Below are 18,989 nucleotides of genomic sequence, written 5' to 3'. Positions count from 1 at the left end.
TGTTTCTCCAGAAACAGAAGACATACAAACTAGGAGAAAGGGATATGAAATTTTGCCACTTTTCTCACATTAGTTCCCTCCTCCCTCTCTACTTACAACAATTTTGAGCCTGGAGTGATTTTCCATCTAAGTTAAATTGTTAACATCTTTATAACATGAGTACAAACACTAGCCTCACACCACAGTGCTATCTTCTTCTCACAGGCACAGTGGATCCAAACCACTGGCACAAAGCCAATGGTTCTACCAAAGTAACAGACAGACCTGGGAAAATTAAATGATAGGTCCTTTAAAACAAAGTAGAAATTCACACCTTTTATGAGGGAAGGATTGAGAGTTTCATATCCACAAAGTTAAGGGGCAGATTCTCTTTTGGCTATGGTTAAAAACTATTATCTCCTAGCAAAAGTGATTTTCCCATGATTTTAAACAGTATTTGTTTATTCAGTCATTTTAAAAATAAACATTCATATGATGAATATATGGAAATCTACTGATGGGTACTTTAAAAACAATGTATTTATTTAGAGAGAAGAGGAAGATGATAGATAGATAGATAGATAGATAGATAGATAGATAGATAGATAGATAGATAGACAGACAGGTGACAAACAATACATGCCATACTATTCTGTCATTCTGCTCATGTGGAGACAAAGGAACAAATTGGGAGGAGGAAATTCTCTCCTTCCACCTACCTTGTCATCTCAGTGTCCCTTCCCTGGTACTTTTCATGATCAACTTGAGGATTTGCCTTAAAGGGGTTTTTATGGTTCTGAAATTTAGAGAATAATGTATATCAAAGTGCACTGTGAATGATTTGTGCAGATATTTGTTTCAAATGATGGATGCTCTTAATTAAAGCTCACCCTGGGGGAAAGATTCTTGATGGAAAAACTGTTATCTGTCTAGCTGGAAGAAACTGCTTGCCCAGAGTAATAGACAGGAAAAGGCAAAAGTGAAGTTACTCTGCCATGCAGGTGAGTGAGTTCATAATGGAAACAACCACTGAATACTAAAAATCACCAAGCAAGATTCCGGGGTTAGTTAATGAAACGGCATGTTCCTTCTTTGCATTGTGCCTCTGAGAATCTATCTTGTGTTTCTCATGCATTTTTCTGTTGTAAAACCACGGGTTACTAATGCTGTGCATGGCCCTATGGACAGTCCAGGTTCTAGTATTTAATCAGTTATAGTAGTGCTCACACATATCTAAATATAACATGACAAGTGTCAAAATAAAATTTCCAAGGTACTTCAGAAGTTAACCTTCTAAATCCTAAAGTCTCAAAGACTTAATGAAAAACATTCCAATTAGATGAATTAACTTACACATTTCAATCTCTCGGTCCTTTTTAAACAAGAATTACTGAAAAGACGATGCAAAGTGAAGTGCACAGAACAGGATATACTAATGTTAATGTTTAAATTCATAATTGCTCTAAATGTTGCATTTCAGGACATATATGAATGCAACTACTCATTCAGAAATTATACCCAGACCATTGGCTTTATTTCATATTTGATTGCTCAGAATATGCTATCTCAAAAGATGGTAACTAGTCACAGGAAGCGTTTGAGCAGAAGAATGAATGTGAGGAAGGACTCTGCTCTTACCCTGAAGCTGCTCATAAAACCTAGAAAGGGCTTCCTGACATTTCCTGAAACAGGTCAGAAGCACCACATGTCCCTCCATGGAGGAAAGAAAGGAGCCGCCTCATAGCTACAGACTGATGAAGGCACACACAGGGGACAGGAGCCAAAAGCCCTCACTATTTGCCATTCACCTGCTTGGCTCATAATGGTTTTATTTTGTCACACACTCTATAACATTCCACTTGCCATCAACTCCAGTATAAAATCTCAGGTCTCAGCACTTGTTGAGGGCTTTCCTTCCTTGGGAAGGATCTGGTGTTGTGAAAGTTTGTTCTAGGTAAGTCTCCATGCTTTTCTCCTCTCTGTCTCTGCTTTGTTATGGAGTCCCCAACAAGGGACTAAATGTGGATAGAAGGAAAAAGTATTTTTCCTCCTGCATTTACTATTTTTCTTCCAAAACTCTTATTTGTCAACCAAATGATAACACTCTCATTTTTTAAAAAAATTCTCTCTTCTTCAAAAAACGTCTTCTATTAGAGCCAACAAATAAAACTGTTTTATTCTCCCTTCTAAGGATACCTTGGCGGAATGGTAATTTGAATGGAACAGGCCCTTATCAGCTCATATGGAGTGGCATTATTAGGATGTGTGGCTTTGTTGGAGTAAGTGTGGCCTTGTTGGAGGTTGTATGTCTTGGTGTTTCAGAGCACTTTTGCTGCCTGTGGGGTCCAGATGTAGCTCCTTCTCCACTCCCAGCTCTTTCTCCAGCACCATGTCTGCCTGCATGCCTCCATGTCATGCCATGATGACAATGAACTAAACCTCTGAAATTGTAAGCCACGGCTAATTAAAGGTTTTCCTTTATAAAAGTTGCTGTGGTTATGGTGTCTCTTCACAATAATAGAAACCCTAACTAAGAAGGTATCCAAAATAATTACAGAGCCCACAGGGAATAAAGGAAACAGTAATGAATTCTTCTTTTTCATTTATGTATTTATTTTTTTAAATTTTATTTTATAATTTAATTTAATTTTACATATCAGCCACAGATTCCCTTGTCCTCCCCGCTACCTTCCCCCCTGCCTTCCCCCCAGCCTACCCCCCATTCCCATCTCCTCCAGGGCAAAGACTCCCCTGGGGATTGAGTTCAACCTGGTAGATTCAGTTCAGGCAGGTCAAGTCCCCTCCTCCCAGGCTGAGCTAAGTGTCCCTGCATAGGCCCCAGGTTCCAAACAGCCAGCTCATGCACTAAGGACAGGTCCCAGTCCCACTGCCTGGGTGCCTCCCAAACAGATCAAGCTAATCAACTGTCTCACTTATCCAGAGGGCCTGATCCAGTTGGGGGCTCCTCAGCTATTGGTTCATAGTTCATGTGTTTCCATTCGTTTGGCTATTTGTCCCTGTGCTTTTTCCAATCTTGGTCTCAACAATTCTCATTCATATAAACCCTCCTCTTTCATGAATTCTTCTTAAAATTAATTAACTAATTCAACACCAGCCTGGTCTACAGAGTGAGTTCCAGGATAGGCTCCAAAGTTATACAAGTAAATCTTGTCTTAAAAAAAACAAAAACAAAAACAAAAAACTTAAGTAACGGAGTCACACGACTTCCTAATTGTTCATGTTTCAGTTAGGTTCCAGGGTACTTCACAGTCAAATATTTATTCATCAAAAGAAAGAAAATGAAATGCCACTTAAAATTACCTTTTACTGAACATGATATAAACACTTGTAGAAATGCTCAATAATAATCACAGGCATTATGTAATTCTTCCTAAAGAAGGTAAAAAGAAGATAGTTAAAAGCATAAGTGAATGAACTGAGCCGGGCTGACCATCTGGGTCTGCAGAAAAAAAATCTTCTAGTCCAATGTCAAAAATCTGAATTGTGGTGACAGTGACTGTATCACGCTTTTTTTCAAAAGATAAAAGTTTGTATCAGATTTTTAATGCTATTGAACTGCAAACTTTTAAATAATACAGTTTTAAAATTCTTTGAGAATTTCATCTACGCATACAGTGTATTTTGATCATATTACCCCTCATTCCTCTCAAATGGTTCCTGATCCACTCTGCTAATCCCAACATTACTAAATCCATGCCTTTTGTTTTGTTTTGAATCATCTACCTAGGGCAGTACTTCATGCCCATATGCTCATGTGCTCAAACTACCTGGCATCAGCACCCTAAAGTAAACTGACTCTTCCTCCTCCAAAAGCCACCCACTGCCACCAGCTTCTCAGTTAGGGGTTTGGGCCAGTGAACCCCTTTCTCTTCCATACTAGAATGTTGATGGCTTGACCTTGGAGTTCATGAGTGCAGTAGTCCTGTCCTGCCCAGAAGATACTATTTTATTTCAAGTGATGTAATATGCTACAAACATTTCAGAGATATCAAGTTTTATATGAAATATGATTGTGTTGGGAGGAATTCTGAAGAAAATATTAGTGTTCTTATTTGACTGATAATATTCCCATGTGAGTTATAATTAAATGAATCAAGGCAGTACTGTATCGTGAATCTGACTTGCTTTTTATACGTGAAAATTATTGAGGTAATTTCTTCTATCCACATAACTTCTAAAATGCAGAGCCAGAAGCTGAAGGTGACAAAAGACCACTGGAAACTGCACTGAGGCTATATTCATACTCTTGATATTTCAGATAACCATGATTTGCATTTGGTGCTTGAAAGTTGGTCTGCCTGATATTTAGGACATGACTGTCAGTTTACCTCAGTTCTTCTCTTACACATTAACATAGAGAATTATAGGCTTGGTGATGTAAACAGTGTGTTCACTCCAATGCTGAATGCTCCCATCTACAGCCCAATGAATAAGGCTAGAAAGGGAGCCCTGATGTCATCCTCATCAGAACAGCATTGTCCTTGTTGACAGCCTGAATTTAGAATTAAGTGGATAGTGTAGGCATCAAGATAATTGTGTTTATCAATATTCAGACCCCATTGGACTCCTGTCTAGATTGTTTCACTGATTTTGTTTCTCGTGATTTTGTATGTATATACATTTATGGGTACATATATATATGTTTAACATATTTCCAACCAAAATCTGCTTCAGTAACTCTTCTCTATTTCTGTTTCCAGAAACATGGTCCATGATGTTCCATTTTTTTCTTACAAGATTTCAGAGACTTGAACTTAATATACAATATCATATCAAATGTGGACATGTTTTCTCAAAGAAGGATCCCCATTGTACTATTTTTATACTCCTAGAATTATGTGCAATGACAATCACCTAAGCATTAACAAATAAAGACTTTTCCCACACATTGTCAGACTTCCTCCTATATTTAATTTTCCTTATCCTGACTTTTCTTGATTAACATTCTGGAGTGACCCATCTCATCCCGACCTTTCAACTGCAGGCACTTCTACATTTCATTTCATCAACTTGCTGCATCTCCACTTAAAGGATTCCAGGCTAGTTATTTAATGGGGTGTCCTTGTGCTGCTGAGCTCAATGCTAGGAACCCCTACTAAGTTTGCTGTCTTTATAAAAATAACATCCCCAAAGGCAAACAGAATCAGTTCAACACATTCTAGAAAAGCCTATGAGATGGCATCAGACATTGGCAGTCTTAAGTCCTCCATTTCATTCTGACTTTCTCTAACATATGTCCTTAAAAACTGAGGGTTGGGGATTTAGCTCAGTGGTAGAGTGCTTGTCTAGCAAGCACAAGGCATTGGGCTTGGTCCTCAGCTCTGAGAAAAAAGTGATCTAAAGGTAATCTTCAGAGTATCTAGCCTGTTAATATTTCGGGACCAGAAACTCTTGCCTCTCTCTATTATAACAATCCATATCACCATGCTAGAACTCCATCTGTTTTGTCTCAACCTCTTTGTATCATCTGCTGCAATCAGGATTCCTTATTTCTTTTCTAGAGTTCTACACAAACTCTGGAGCATTCATTTAGAAAGATTCTTGGGGGCCTAGAATGCCAGCGCCCCCTGGATGACTAGTGTTTGTCCCACCTCACCTCACATATTAACATAAAGAAAAAATGGGACCACTGAGAGACAAATGGAATGGAACTAAATTTGAGGGCTATTTCTGGGAACCAGAAGTCCATTACATGGCTACAGATGCTAAAAGAAAAATTCTGAGTTTTTCAACCATACCTAGTTCTCTGACCAATATGGGGAAGAAGGAAAAATGTCCTGAGTCCACCCTGCCTTTGATGGACCCAATAACCACTGTAGTGTATAGCCTGAAAACTGTATATACTCCTAACTGTCTGTCTGTGTGTCTGTCTGTCTGCCTGTCTATCTATCTATCTATCTATCTATCTATCTATCTATCTATCTATCTATCTTTTTCATCACCTATCTCTATCCATCAATCCACCCATCCATCCATCTTCTCCTACAACTTCTCTTCCTCTTTTATTTCTCCTTCTTCTTGATCTTCCCTTATTCATCCATTTTTGCCTCCCTGAGTTTTACAGGGCCTTAAAATGCAAATTACATCATAAAAATAAAAATGTTTCTCTGTAAGTTTTATTCTCCATATTTTCCCACCCCAAATCTTTGTAATCCCTCTCTTCCCCAGAACTTGCTAAAATGTGACATTCCTTAGTTCTCTGACACTATGATACTAAAAATATTGTGTAAAAGAGCATTTGTTAAAAAATGCAAGTTGTGCTTAAAACAAGCCAAAAACCTACATCCAAAAACTTGATACTTTAATAACTTGCAAACACATCATCTTAGTTTGTTTCTTTATATGACAAATGTAATTTACATACAATGAATTCAATGAGTTGAAATATTCAGTGTTTATTAGTTCTCTCACAAGAAGTTTACAAAAAGGTTTTCTGACTAAATAAATTCTTGTCAAGAGGTAAAATCTGTAGAGTTTTCTAAATAGAAATGGAAAGTTGTACAAAAAGCCAGAAAATAGAGTGAATCATAAGTCAGAAATTTTATGGAAGATAAAAAAATCAAGATAATATATGAAACTGCTGTATTCATTAAAATTCCTTAGGCCAAAATTCAGTACACTTGTATACAATTAGAGTTTAATTCTCTGTTTGGAATAAAAGTGATAGAAGATGCCACTTAGTTTCAACCTTTTATACAGAGAAAAGGAAAATCCATGCTAGAACTTGCATTTGATAGCCTTAAAATGGCCTGCAAAAAGAGCCTGTTTTAGTCAGGGAGTATTCTGTCTCTCAACTACTTGATACAAAAGACTTTCAAAAGATCAATGAAACCTCCTGTCAAAGCTTGGCTCATGGGATTGTAGGCTATGAGAACAGATGAGATCATTCTGAATGCTACAGAAGTGGGAAAGTTGGTGAGGCACTTACAAAAACCTCCTTGAAATACAGGCTGTGTAATCTAATGAAATCTGAGAGAAATTATTTCCTGATGGACTGGCTCACAGGAAGCATTGGGGATGCTTGGTTATCACAAGCAGAGGTCTCACACACACTGGAAGATGATGAAGGAAGGATGGGGTTTTCCTGATAAAATATATATGAGAGAAGAAGTGCTTTGCGGCCAATTCACTGGGCATGATAGAGCACTGGGCTGTGCTTACAGAAGAGGTCAAACATAAAATGGTTGAATCACCAGGGACTTCAGGACTGGTGTTTGCCTTTAGTGCCTTTGCAGAGCTCCATGGGAGAATGTGAACTTGTAGAAACAACTAATATTTTAAGGAACAGGTCAAGTGTTGTGTAACAATTTTCCTTTTTATGACATGAAATACTTTTCTATTATTTTTGAGATTATAATTACATTATTTTCTCTTCTTTTTCATCCTTCCAAACCCACACTTTACTCCTCCTGGTGCTGTTTCTTACTTATGACATCTATTTTCGTTAATTGTTGCTACATTCATATACATATATATGTGCATGAAGATATATATATATATATACATATGTATGTATATCCATATAGTTATATATTCCTAAATGTAAACCAATCATTCTGTATAGCTAGTATATATGTTTTCAGGACTGATCATCTATATTGAGTATCCAACTGGTGTGCTATTCCCTGGGTAGGACTATTTCCTTAAGTCTCAGAAATTTCTGTGGAAAGAGAGGAGGTTCATAATTCTCAGCAATTAAACCATGGCTGGGAAAGCTGAAACTTACAGGATTAAGAAGGCCTTTCCAATCCCAAGGTTAAATAGGTGATAACTAAAGAGAACTGAAGAAATGAGACTCTCTGTCTCATTCAGCTACAAACAAGTCATGCAGAAACATTCAGAGTTCTAGTCTTCATGAGTCACCCATTCTAATATGAGACATTGTGATGCCACACATTAGAGTTCTTCATATTCCTATAAGTAATCCCATACCTATACGCCTGTACTAACCTCAATAAACTCATTAATTTGAGGAAAAAGAAATTACACAGTCTTCCCTGAGAGGCAGACAGATAAAGGGGAGCTGATAAGTAATACAAATCGCCAACTTCTGGCTTCCTTTTTATTTTCTGTACTGAGACAAAGGCTTAGAAGGCTGTGTCTTCCACCAGCAGACTGCCTCTTCCAGCTGTCTGGTTCAGGACAGATAGGTATGTTCACAGTCAGTCCTGAACATGGTCACCTGAAGCTGCAGGTGATCACCCAGAGTCAGATATTGGGGCAAAAGCTGAAAAATCAGAGAGGCAGAGGAAGAAGCCAATAGTTCTTAACCCTATGAAATCCTCCACCAAAAGAGAGTAAGCACCTCTCTCACCCCACCTTATCACTCCCTCTATCCACCTTTCTATCACTTCCTTTTTCTCTGTACAGACCTCCAGACCTCTATAGTTAACTAATGGCTAGCTCCGCCTTCTGATTTTCAGGCAACTTTATTAGAGCACAAATAAAATATCACCACATTTCCCCTTTTTTGTCTAAAGTAAAAAAGGTTATAACTAATATAAGAAAAACTTCATACAATAAATTCAATAAATATATACAATATATACAGGCAATAAATACAATAACTATATACAATATATACAGGCAATAAGTACATCAACAATGTCTACTCCATTTGCATTTGACAAAATCAGAATACTTCATTATCTATCCTATTTTTGTGAATCCAAAGGACTGTGTCTAATTCACCTTCTATCCTAATTTGCGTTACCAACTGAAAACTATCTATTGATGTCTTTCAAATTTACACACTTTACACCTCTTTAGTGAGTTTCTTTTCTGAATTTTTTAACAAGGAAAACTATAACTATCTAATCTCAACTCCCTCAGAGACCCAAGAAGGAAATAATATTAACTGAGTAAACAGGAAGTATAACTAAGCAACTTCCAAAAAATGTAAGAAATTACAGAAACAGCTGGTTGCCTGGACGGTCACTCAGGTTTTCTCTGCAACATTGTGGCATCCATCTTTGGCCTACAGGCATAGCATATCTGACAGACTCATCTGGGAAGCAGAATTTTCTGAAGGGCTGTCCTACCTTGTCTTGGCAAGGTGCAGCAGTCCTTTCCTTTGTGTCATGCTTGTCCATTTAGACAGCATACTGTCAGCAGTTGATGTAAGGTCACTTCCTTGCCCAGTGGCTAACTTTTGCCACAAATAAAGTAAACACTATCTTGAGTTTTTTCAATGTCCATCATCTTCTTTGAAGTAGATTGATGCTGCCAGGAGCAGACATGTCTCATAGTCATAAAAAAAGGAAAAAATCTATGTTATCATCTTAAATGCCATATTCTGCAGATCTCTGAAGTGCTTTAAGATGACCTGTCTATCTAAAATATATTTCTGCTTGACCTTGAGAACAGACCTAATATGACTACAGGTTTCATTGTAATGAATAAGTACTAACCTGCATTTCTTTATTATCTTAAATAGTTGGCAATAACTTTTAAGGACTAGAAAATTTCATTGCATTGTGAAATGAACTGTATAGGAATGATACATTGAACAAGATGAGAAACATATGTACAGTATTTTCTAACAAAATCAAACTCAGATTTGTATCAATATAATTTATATGCAATATACAAAAATCCAATCCAATGTGAAATATTTAAAACTAGTAGTTCCCTTCTCTATCTTATCATATCTAGATTCTTTTTTCTTTTCAGAGTAGATTCAATAATCTACCCTTTGTCCTACCTTTTCTATATCCTTTTGTTTCAGTGGTTCAACATATGAAAGTCTGTAAATGTAATCCACCACATAAATAAACTAAAAGAAAAAAACCCACATGATCATCTCATTAACTGCTGAAAAAGCCTGTGACAAAATTCAACATCTCTTCATGATAAAAGTCTTGGAGTGATCAGGGCTACAAGGAACATACCTAAACATGAACCCTCCTCTATAGTGATATTTTATTTGTACTGAAATGTGATTTGTATGTTAATAAATAAAGGTGCCCGGGGGTCAGAGCTATTAGCAAGCCATAACGAAAGACAGGCAGTGGTGGCACATGCCTTTAATCCCAGCACTGGTAGGCAGAGCTAGGTAGATCTCTGTATGTTCAAGGATACAGCCAGCATTGGAGACACACGCCTTTAATCTCAATACCAACCATAGAAAACCTGGAGGTCTGTACAGACAGGCAGTGATGAGGCGGTCATGTGGTTGGGTTTACAACCGATGAGAAGGCAGAACAGAAAGTCTTTATAAAGACAGACACACAGGAAGTAGCTCTCTTTCGGAGAGGTAGGACCACCACGAAAGGAAGGGTAAGGATTTTAACTCTTAGCTCTGACCTCTTGGCTTTCTTCTTTGCATTGGTTCTGTGTTTCTTATTTAATAAGATGGTTGGTTACATCTACACTCCTCTGGATAGGACATCAGTGAGGTAAGTGGCAGGACCATGCAGAAGGGATTTCTGTCTTTGCTGGGTGAATAACTATATATCCTGGGCAGGATATCTGTTCATGGAAGTGTGATGTTTCACAATTGATTATTAGAAACACCAATCTGTCTAAGGTCTCAACTATACAGCTGACTCCAGGCCTCTTTCTAATTACTGGGATTTGCAGGCAATTCTTTATACTTTTCCATCTAGATCTGCTTCATCTCTGGATTCATGTGAGCAATCACAGTCTCTGAGTATCTCCCCCCTCTCTATATACCACATCCCTCCTCTGATTTCTTTACCCCCAATACTGTCATCTATGTTCTTAAAAGAGTTTTTATATCAGTTTAGGGCACATGCCTTGCTCCTAAATTCCAGTATGTCCTCAACTTGTTGGTCTCCACAAGACTCTATTTAGAAATGAAGTTGACAATCACATTCATTTGCTTGGAGCTTCAAAATCTGAAATGACACAGATCACCCAAAAGTTTCATCAGTCCTAGGCTGCAAGGATAACGCTTTGGTGGACAAAGTCCAGAGATTCGGTTGGAGAACATACACTCCAGGCTGACCATGACCTGGCTTCTCTTTATAGCGATATCATGATAAGAAATGTGAGGTTTGGATATAACAAAGCTGTATGATGCAACAACTCTTGAGTCTCTCCCCTTGCCTGCCCTTCTCATGTCCTCCTAATGGATCTTGTACCCAAAGCTAGCAGTGCCACCTCTTCAAGAGCATGTGGATTGGAACAGGTGGTTCTAAAACTAGGCGTTTGGCTTTTGTTTACTGGTTGAAGCACCATAGCAGTGATCTACATCATGTTCTACTCCATTATTGTATGCCTGGTTTGTGTGTGTGTGTGTGTGTGTGTGTGTGTGTGTGTGTGTGTGTGTTGTCTCACTCATGATGCCTCTCTATAGCCAACACTAAACTCTGACTTGACACTACATTTTCCTCAGTCTATGAATTCAAGGCTTGGGTCATCATATTCTTTTCATGAATTGTTTGCTTTTTGAGAGCTCACCTGGGCTCAGTGGCTCCAACCAGACTGTCCAGAGATAGTCACATCTTCACTCACAACCTCATAGCTTGAGTGAGCTCTACTGACACTCTGGGGGAATCTTCATAGCTAAATATGTGACTTTTTTTGAGCCCAACAATCTATAAAAGTCTGAGGATCTTCCCTGGGTGATTGTTCACTTCAGAGGTCTCATCCCTACTACTCCCCATTCTCTTGACCTCATTTCTAAGCATCCTTTCTTTCTCAAATTATTGATTATGAATCTTAAGGAGGGGAAAATCCAACCCAGGATAATGCATGCAAAGTGAGCTTTCAACTTAGATTAAGTTTCTAATGAAGCAGAGGCCTAGATTTCTGGCTTTGGAAGGAGGATCTACCTAAAGGCTTCCATTGTGAACCCAGAGTCTCCTGAAAATGGCACCTTGGTTTCAAGTCATTTTTCGGTGAGGCATATAGCAGGGATGACGTAGCTATACCATGTCACATCAGCACATGAGCATTCTACTGTATCCTGGAGAGCCCTGGCATTCCATGTGATGTCACCAGTGTTGTGGCAACACCAACTGTCATTGGGGCATTTGTGCAGTGTCTTGTGTTTCACCTACAGACATGCTGACTAGACTGAACAGGATTCTTGGGAGACAGGATGGCGAGCACAGAGAGACCAAAGGGAGGCAGAAGGAAGATGGCCTTCAGTCTCCATGTCACTCATCAAGAAATAAATGGTTCTGGGGAAAGCACAGTGAGTCCTGGGAAAGGGATGGGGAGCTTCCTGAAGGAGGAAGGCTTTGGCTGATCCTTCCAGGAGTGGGGCTAAGGAGGTGAGAGTTTCTGAGAATCAATGGGCCTATCCTGGTCCTCTGCGTTCTTTCAGAGCAGACCCACAGTTGAGAATTTTCATGGTTAGTTTGGCAGAGAGCCAGGGATGGTCAAGGCTGCCGCTGCTCTGTTGAGGGCACTCTGCTTTCACTCTGAGTGGGAAGGAAGCACAGAGGGACTAAAGAGGTTTCAGTACCAGCCATGCACTTCACCCACACTGGATGCCTTTTGGTGTGTGTCACTAATAACAAGGAGAGTAGAGTCCCCTGGCCAGAGCTAGAGGTTCTCACATTTTCAATAACAACCACTAGCAGGGCAGGAGCCACCAAGTATTGCTGCATGTCAGTGACCCCTAAGGTTTCAGAGTTCCTTTCCTCTCACTCTCCAGTCATCTTCCCTCTACCTTGAGTGCAGGACTGGGACATCACTCTTCCTGTAAGTATTTGTTCTTGGTGTCAGAGGGCTCACCTGTGAATGCCCAGTCCTTAGGTATTTTCAGTCATATCTTTCAATAGTTGATGACACCTTTGCTAACATCATGATGAATGGAATGTATTCTGATGAAGATTTTGGCAAAAGTTTCATCATTACCTACGTGACTTATCATTGTTCTGACAGGACCCACATAATCCCCCACCACCACCATACATTGTAACTGCTCCATGGATCTTCTCTAACGTGCTTGTTCACTTCATGGAACTGATCTTCCTTCCCCATTATCCTCAGTTAAATTCTTAGCATCCTTTATTTCTCATGTTATTAGTTAGCAATCATCTGGATGAGAAGAGCCATTCTTGGGCAGAGTTTGGAAAATGAGTCTTGCTCTCCACACATGATGAACTATTGAATTAGAATGAACTAGATTCTAATGAATCAGAGAGATCTCTTGGTTGGAAGGAGGATGTACTGAAGGCCTTCTACTGAGTCTCAGGGAAGGCTCCTGGAAAGTGCAGCTTGTCTTTTGGTGAATTGGGGAAGAGTTTGCTATCAGATAGGTGATGACATTAGCAGTGACCCTAACAGTCCCTTCTTTGGAAATTCTATTGCATCCTAGAAAGCCCTTGGAATCTTCTGTGAAATCACCAGTGTTGTGGCAATGACAACTGCCCTTGAGGCATTCAGTAAGTGCTTACAGGGTTCACCAATTGACATGGTGGCAAGACTGGGCATACTGATTGGCAGAGAAAGCCCTGGTTTTCTAAGGAGGAATTTATGCCAGAATTGGACCTTCTCTTAATGGGGTTCAGTAGCTGTAATCATCTGAAGCCATGGGCCTATGCTGCTTCTCAGGATCCCTAAAGAGCAGATTCAAAGTAGAGGATTTCTGATGGTTAGTTGGCAGAGGGCCTGGAATGGTCAAGGATGCAGCTGCTGTGTTAGCATCTTTTTCAGTTCATTCTGATTGGCAAAGAATGCCAAAGGAAGCACAGAACCACTAATGAGGTATCAGGGTAGCATGTTGCTGCACTTCATTCCCAGTGGATTTCTGTATGTTTCATGGATATCTGATATAAATACCAGAGAGGGATGCTGTGGGATGTTCTGTATATCAAATATGTTGCTCTGATTGGTTAGTAAATAAAACACTGATTGGCCAGTAGCCAGGCAGGAAGGATAGGCGGGACAAGCAGTGAAGAGAATTGTGGGAAGTGAAAGGCTGAGTCAGAGAGACACTGCCAGCCACCACCATGACAAGCAGCATGTGAAGATCCCGGTAAGCCACGAGCCACATGGCAAGGTATAGATTTATAAAAATGGATTAGTTTAAGATATAAAAACAGTTAGCAAGAAGCCTGCCACGGCCATACAGTTTGTAAACAATATAAGTCTCTATGTGTTTACTTGGTTGGGTCTGAGCAGCTGTGGGACTGGCAGGTGATAGAGATTTGTCCTGACTGTGGGCCAGGCAGGAAAACTCTAGCTACAGAGGGAAACTTTCCATCCATGTACCCAGGTCTGAGACATTCAGTTGCTTTTAGTCCTGCACACAGGTTATCATGCTGGGAAGTACAAAGCACCAGGCAGTCCAGGACTTTCTTGTATCACATCAGGTATTGGCTGACAATTCCAAACCAACATGACTGGCCTCGCTCATGCCTTTCAGAGACAGGCTGCAGTAGGGCCTGAGGCATATATCTAGCCTTAGAGATTGGAGACAGACACATGGCTTATGGGCCCCCGCATAAGGATAGCTGCTCTGATCTTTGAGGGCTTCACTGGGTTCCATGCATTTCCTATTCCTCAGGCCTCCTCTTGGGACTCCACATGATCTCTCTTGGCTCTGTGCCATTCATATGTACAAATTTACTTGTGTTTATGTACCTACAGGGACTACTAAGAAGGCATCATCCACACCCTTCTTCCTCACTGAGCAAGAGCAACAGCTGAACCAGGTGGATAAACTGACCCTTCAGCTACAGATGATAACCAATGAGAGGAATGAACTGCTTGAATTCCTGGCCCTTTATAAAAACAATGAGTTGAACAACAGGTACTCATCATGCCCTTTTCTCTGGTGACTTCTTGGCCCTACCGTGTCCTGAGTGCATCTGAGAGACAGAACTGCAGCCTGTAGAAGTGAGATAGGACACAGGCTGTTCTGATTCCTCCAAATGAAAACCAGAGCTTGTGGCCTGAATCACAATCTACAGAGAGGGGCAGTAGGGTATAAGATCACAACATGCATTTCAAGAGGCATTGACAGGCATTGGCTTTTATAAGATACTTGGTGCTCTGAGTTGATTGTTTATATTTGACTAGACATTTACTTTTGCTTGTTGCTTCGGGAGCATCTGTGTGTCTGGAAGGCCTGGAATTCATCTCTGCTCCTGTCTGGTCTTGTTCCTTATACTATGAGGCAATGCCCCCTACCTGCATTTCTTTGACATCCTAACTGTGTGTGGAATTATGTTTGTGAAGTGCTCTCTAAGGGGCCCAAACATTGCAATCATGGCAGAGGCAGGTTTTGCCCTTTTCACTTCCCTCCCCCTTGATAAACCATTAGATTACATTCCTAAATTTAGTCCCCAGAGTTTATTCCTTTTTGTGGACACTGACTCATTCTTGAAACTAAACACCAAAGTCCAACAATCAAAATTCATTACTTGGCTACACTGGCTAACCGATCCAATCAGATCTCAACAACTCACCCTAGCACAGATTAACCTTTTCTACTTAAAACCCAGTGCTGAAAAATGCCTGCTGCTTGCTGTCTGCCTTTGCCTGATCCAGAGACAGGCTCCCAACGCCATGCTTGCCCTGTGGGGTAATAAATCTCTTTGTGCTGAGGATTGGGTGTCTGAGTGTGTTTGTACTGTCTCTGAGAGGCTCCCTTACAGTGTGTGTGTGTGTGTGTGTGTGTGTGTGTGTGTGTGTGTGTGTGTGCATGTCCTTCCAGATCCTAAGAGTCAGAGATTGATAGTAGGCCTGAATATTCACATGTCTCAAAGATTTCAGATGATGTAAGTGCTGAGGCCAGGGAGCTCCAGACTGAGCATCACTGCCCTCTGCCCTTGTGCTCACTATGGTCCCTCACTGGAATCCTCTTGGGAGTTTATAAAGCCATCCTCATGTAGTGCCTCCTCCATGGAAATACTGATTATGAGTTCTGGGTATCTTTGTAAGGAGAAAGTATCTCTGTTCTCAAGACAGTGAAAATGTCATCGCAGATTTCAGATAGACCCAGATCTGTGGCACAGACTCCTCAGATCTTCTTAGAGAGCTAGTCTACCCCTGCAGGCCTGCTAAAGGAGCTCATGTAGTCCTGTCTCCTTCCCTATTGACACCCGGCCTTTCCCGTCCCTGGGGCAGGGTAGCAAGTCTAATGCACACTAGGAGGTCCAGTACATAGGATTCAGGGTATGAAATCCAGTCAGCTAGGGTAGTATAAAATAGAACCTTAATTCATGTGATCCCTGATACCCATGTTCATGGGGTTCTCTGATCCTGTGGCCCTACCACAGGCTGAAATCTGAGCTTGAGATGCTGAAAACACAGCATAAGAAGGAGATATCAGATGTGAAGAAATTCCCCAAGGAGATTTGTGAGGCCTTGTACAAGTGCAAGGAGCTGAGTGAGAAGACCAACTCCTACAGGTGAGTGCCTAATTTAGATGGGACCCCAGAAATTGGTAAGGACTGCTTCAGGTAGTCTAAAATTTCTCCAGTCCTGCCTGACCCAGCTGTCAGGAGGAATATGTCCCACTCACCTCCTGAAGCCAAATGGTCCCAAATAAACACACAAAGGCTTATAGTACTTACAAACTGTATGGCCAATGGCTTAAGTTTCTTGCTAGCTAGCTCTATCATCTTAAATTAACCCATTTCTATTAATCTATGTTTGCCACATGGCTGCTGCATGGCCAGGCTGCTGGCATGTTGCTCCTTGGGTGGCAGCTGGCATCTCCTCCACCTCTGACTTTCTTCTCTGTCTCTCCTGGATTTTTCTGCCTGGCTCCATCCTGCCTTGCCATAGGCCAAAGCAGCTTATTTTTAACCAATGGGAGCAACACATATTCACAGTATACAGTAAGACATCCCACAGCAGCTTCTTCCCTTCTTCACCTTTGAACAAAGTTGGGCTGTGGTTCTAGCCTGTTTACCTCTTAGCTAGATGCCTGCCTGATCGCTCTTGGACTTGTGCCTCCGAAACTGAGTTCTCCTAAGAGTGAAGAGTCTGAGAGCCCCTCCAAACTTTTTCCTGTCAACTTCTGGAACTTATAGACAGAAAACAGGATTTGCACCATGAATGGTTTCTGTGGCTCTGGCAGGTTACAGAACTCGTTTCTAAGGGGCACATGGATGGAATGTATTCCTGTTGAGTCGTATGTACCCCTCAGAGCATGGGTTCCCTCTACCAGCTCATGTTTTCCCAATACTGTGAACAGTTAAGCCCCAGGGTGTGTGGGGAGGATGTGGGGGATCCAGTTTTCAGAGGTACATGGATCCCTTTTGCTGTTGGGATCTTCAGAAGTAGTTTAATTTGGCTATTCTCTGGCTATGGCTGGCACCTGAGTGATGCTAGCATGGCCAATGTGGGTCCAGCCCAGGGTTTTGGGGATAGCGACATGAGAACTTGCAGAATCATGGTGTTAGGAGGCAGGAGTGGCAGGTGGAGGTAGAGCTCATCATTTTTGGTGATATTTCAGCACCCTCTACAGTCAGCTCCTGAGGGAATGGACTCAGCTAAAGGAAAAAGTGAGCATGTTGAAAAAGAACAACAGAAAGCTGCATGGGGAGCAGATTTTACTACAAGAGTCCTGTGAGGAGGCGAGGAGGCTCAGTGTGGAGGCCCATGAGAAGATCTATGACCTCTGGACAAAGCAGCAACAGGTAGGTTGAAGCAGCAGGGCCAAGCTGCCCACCTGTCTAACCATACACACACATATACACACACCCATGTAACCATCTACTCACTTATCCACCTGACCCATCCCATCCAACAGTTCATTTCTGTGATCATTCACAAGTCATTCTGGGGAGTTAGCCTCTTGGAAGGCATTGCATGACTGCCAAGGAAACCCTACTGCTCTGCTAGAAGCCGCAGTCCATTGAGGGAGATGAGTAAATCACATGTCACTCACCTACATGTCAGTATGGAAGGAGCGGTGCTATGATGGGAACCACATAGGGAATAGCACAGCGATCTGAGTGAGTGGGGTCAAGGGTTTGTGTCTCTTTTGCTTGGCAGGGGTCATGTGAGATCTGAGGCAGAAACAGTATGGAAGGAGGAATGCCCCCTGCAAAAGCTAAATGATTGGGTCTTGTGGACATTTTTTTGTGGGGGGTGTCATATGGCATTTTACCCTCTTATTCCCAGACTGCCATGGTGTTCTCTTTACCTGGTCTTGGTTCACACTAACAGAAAATTAATTAACAGTTTGTCAATACTGTTTGCTGTGAGTGGCATTGGCCAGTTCACCCATCCTGGATCTTATACTCAGAAGCTCACTGGATTACCAGGGATATGGCAAGGGTTTATGGAAGGTGGGGGTCAGGGAAGCAGATTTGAGATTTTAAGAGAATTATTTCTCCAACTGCACCATCATAGCCTGCAGAAGCACAGCATGCTTCCCCAGGCATGTTTAGTCTCAAAATGATGGAAAGCAGAATTGTGGGTCTCACTTGAAACAGCTAGTGTGGGGAGTCTAAATTCAACTGGTAATGCCATCCTCATTCAGTGTGATGTCCTCCTCATTGCGTTCTGTTCACTTAAGATTTGTGGTTAGTGTGTGTGCGTGTGTGTGTGTGTGTGTGTGTGTGTGTGTGTGTGTGTTGTATGCATGCTTCAGGGTGCATACATTTGTGGGTTTGTTGGAAGGCCAGATGATGACATCAAGTGTCCTCTGTTGCTTTCTCCCTTATTCCCTTTAGCCAGAGTTTCTCATTGAACCTGGCAATTTTTGTTCTGGCTAAGTTGGATAGCCACAGATCTTTGGGTCTCCTCTGTCCTCACAGTAAAGCTTCCTATCTTTTTCTGTCTCATCTCATTGTTAAATGGCTCATTTAGTCCGAAAGAGCACTGACTTATTGGTGTCTCTTAATTTTTACACATTTTTATTACTTTGGAATTAATGCATTGTGTAATAAATAACAAAAATCAAACAATGGAGCTATTTTAAAAATGAAAAGGAGACTTCCTTTTTTTTCACAGCATAGTGGTAACTTCTGAGGAAATGTCTGGTTTGTCTTACTGGCTTCACACATGGAAACTAACATTTTGGTGCTCACTCTAACATGTATATGGCTGGG

General features: G+C 41.0%; 1 protein-coding gene across 3 annotated transcripts in view; it reads left to right on the top strand.

Moving 5' to 3' along the window:
* LOC131894847 (disks large homolog 5-like) overlaps positions 1-17,737 on the top strand; it is a 30,625-nt gene extending 12,888 nt beyond the window's left edge. For all 3 annotated transcript variants that reach the window (XM_059245161.1, XM_059245159.1, XM_059245158.1), the window contains exons 3-5: positions 14,569-14,731; positions 16,203-16,334; positions 17,387-17,737. In XM_059245161.1, coding sequence (XP_059101144.1) covers positions 14,661-14,731; positions 16,203-16,334; positions 17,387-17,579 — 396 coding nt within the window. In that variant the 5' untranslated portion in view covers positions 14,569-14,660 and the 3' untranslated portion in view covers positions 17,580-17,737. The remainder of the gene's footprint in view (positions 1-14,568; positions 14,732-16,202; positions 16,335-17,386) is intronic.
* Positions 17,738-18,989: the final 1,252 nt, after the last annotated feature.

This window comes from Peromyscus eremicus, chromosome 18 (assembly GCF_949786415.1).
Source record: "Peromyscus eremicus chromosome 18, PerEre_H2_v1, whole genome shotgun sequence".
Lineage (NCBI taxonomy): Eukaryota > Metazoa > Chordata > Mammalia > Rodentia > Cricetidae > Peromyscus > Peromyscus eremicus.
The sequence above is the reverse complement of the archived record's forward strand: the minus strand, read 5'-3'. Positions and strand labels throughout refer to the sequence as shown.